Source organism: Halyomorpha halys, unplaced genomic scaffold (assembly GCF_000696795.3).
Source record: "Halyomorpha halys isolate HHAL.00 unplaced genomic scaffold, Hhal_1.1 Scaffold245.1, whole genome shotgun sequence".
Lineage (NCBI taxonomy): Eukaryota > Metazoa > Arthropoda > Insecta > Hemiptera > Pentatomidae > Halyomorpha > Halyomorpha halys.
In genome coordinates, this window is record NW_027106223.1 from 241933 (window position 1) to 243555 (window position 1623).

The window sequence follows — 1623 nt, forward strand, 5'->3', positions numbered from 1 at the left end:
AGAGTACCTGATGATGGGGCAATGACCCTGAAACGGTGTAACTGATAAAATAAAGAAATTTAAGGAAACTTATTCACTTTAACTCATTAAATAAATGCACAACTCATCCAGTAAATGAACCTTACATATTAAGGTAAAAATACACATGTTAAACCATTATTTTAATCCTACAAATGACTTTAATTAATAGAATGACTAATAACTTGAAGAACTTAATTTTGTTGACAAAATTTTCATTTGAGGAGTCTAAAACAAATTTTTAGAAAACTATTTGTCACTTTCCTCGTATCATTATTTGGACATTTATTGTGATAAAACCATAGTAACCCATACAGAAATTCACCAGGGGATGTAGGTGATGATGATGCCAAAATTTGCCTTCCCTCATCTAATGAAAGTTCGACTGCTTCAATAAGTTCTGTCTCGACACCTCCTCCTTCACTTACTTTCATACTGTCATCTACTTCAACGTAATACAAAGTTTGAATATTACCAGATATGCCAATTGAACATCTTAAAGATTGTATTCTTTCCAGCTTGCTGGAACTGACTTTATAACCACATTCTTCTAAAACTTCTTCTGCAGCGATTTCTTCAAGAGGTTTGTTCTTATCAATAATCCCAGCACAAAACTCTAATGTAACCCCCAGCGATGGAGGATATTTGTTAGTATCGATAGAGTCAGTTTTATCACAATCAGGTATACTGCTCAAATAAACCCCAGGTCTAAATTGTTTTACACAGACTAAAACATTTCTGGAAATGTTGAAAATAATCACTGCTACACTACCATGGCTTTTGACTAAATCCCAGACTTTAGAAACACCGTTTTGAACATATTTCACTCTGAATGGAATGACATATTGTGAATCCTGGATTGCTCCTATTTTAATATCCTCTATTCTCAACATGCTGAGCTATTTAAACACTTAATTAATTTTTTTAAAAGGAGAAATCCTTGAGAACATCTAGATATTTATCATAAAAAACTTAACCCTGGAAATAAATGACTTATTAGTTTAATATTTTAATATTTATGTTCTTTATGAAATATTGCTTTGTACTTCATAAGTATTTTGTTCAAATTGTACTTCCATGTTTAGGTTATATTATTATATAACCTTTAGGATTAGATTATATTATTATATAACCTTTAGGTTTAGGTTATACTATTATATGACTTTTTTTTGTTCCATAGCCCTGATGAAGACCTGAAGCTCAGGTCGAAACGTCAGCATGAATAAATAATTTTTTGTTTATTTATATTCTTCTTACTGACCGCATGCCCTGACCATCAACTCCAATTATATTATTATGTGTTATATTGTTGCTTTACTTTAACAGTGTGGTACATCAGACAAAAAATATTTTATTTTATTTTGTACAAGGAGACCCAGCAATGCTTCGCTATTGCTATATCTATATATATATTAATTGAACACTATTGAAACATTGATATCAATTAGTATATAGATGAAGTGATAAGACGGTAACTATGGTAACAGTAATCTTTGTTGTATAATAATTAATATTGATTCAATTTAGTCGATTGTTTCTTTTTATTTTAAGATTTTTTTTTCTGATCCCACTAAAACAAAAAAAACATGAAATTAGTAGGTTGCA

At 30.0% G+C, this 1623-nt stretch overlaps 1 protein-coding gene across 1 annotated transcript; it reads right to left on the minus strand.

The window, feature by feature from the left end:
* Positions 1–211: 211 nt before the first annotated feature.
* On the minus strand, positions 212–1234 carry LOC106680135 (uridine diphosphate glucose pyrophosphatase NUDT14-like). The gene has a single exon (XM_014419643.2). It carries the CDS (start codon positions 909–911, stop codon positions 234–236), a length of 678 nt encoding a protein of 225 aa, XP_014275129.1. The 5' UTR covers positions 912–1234; the 3' UTR covers positions 212–233.
* Positions 1235–1623: the final 389 nt, after the last annotated feature.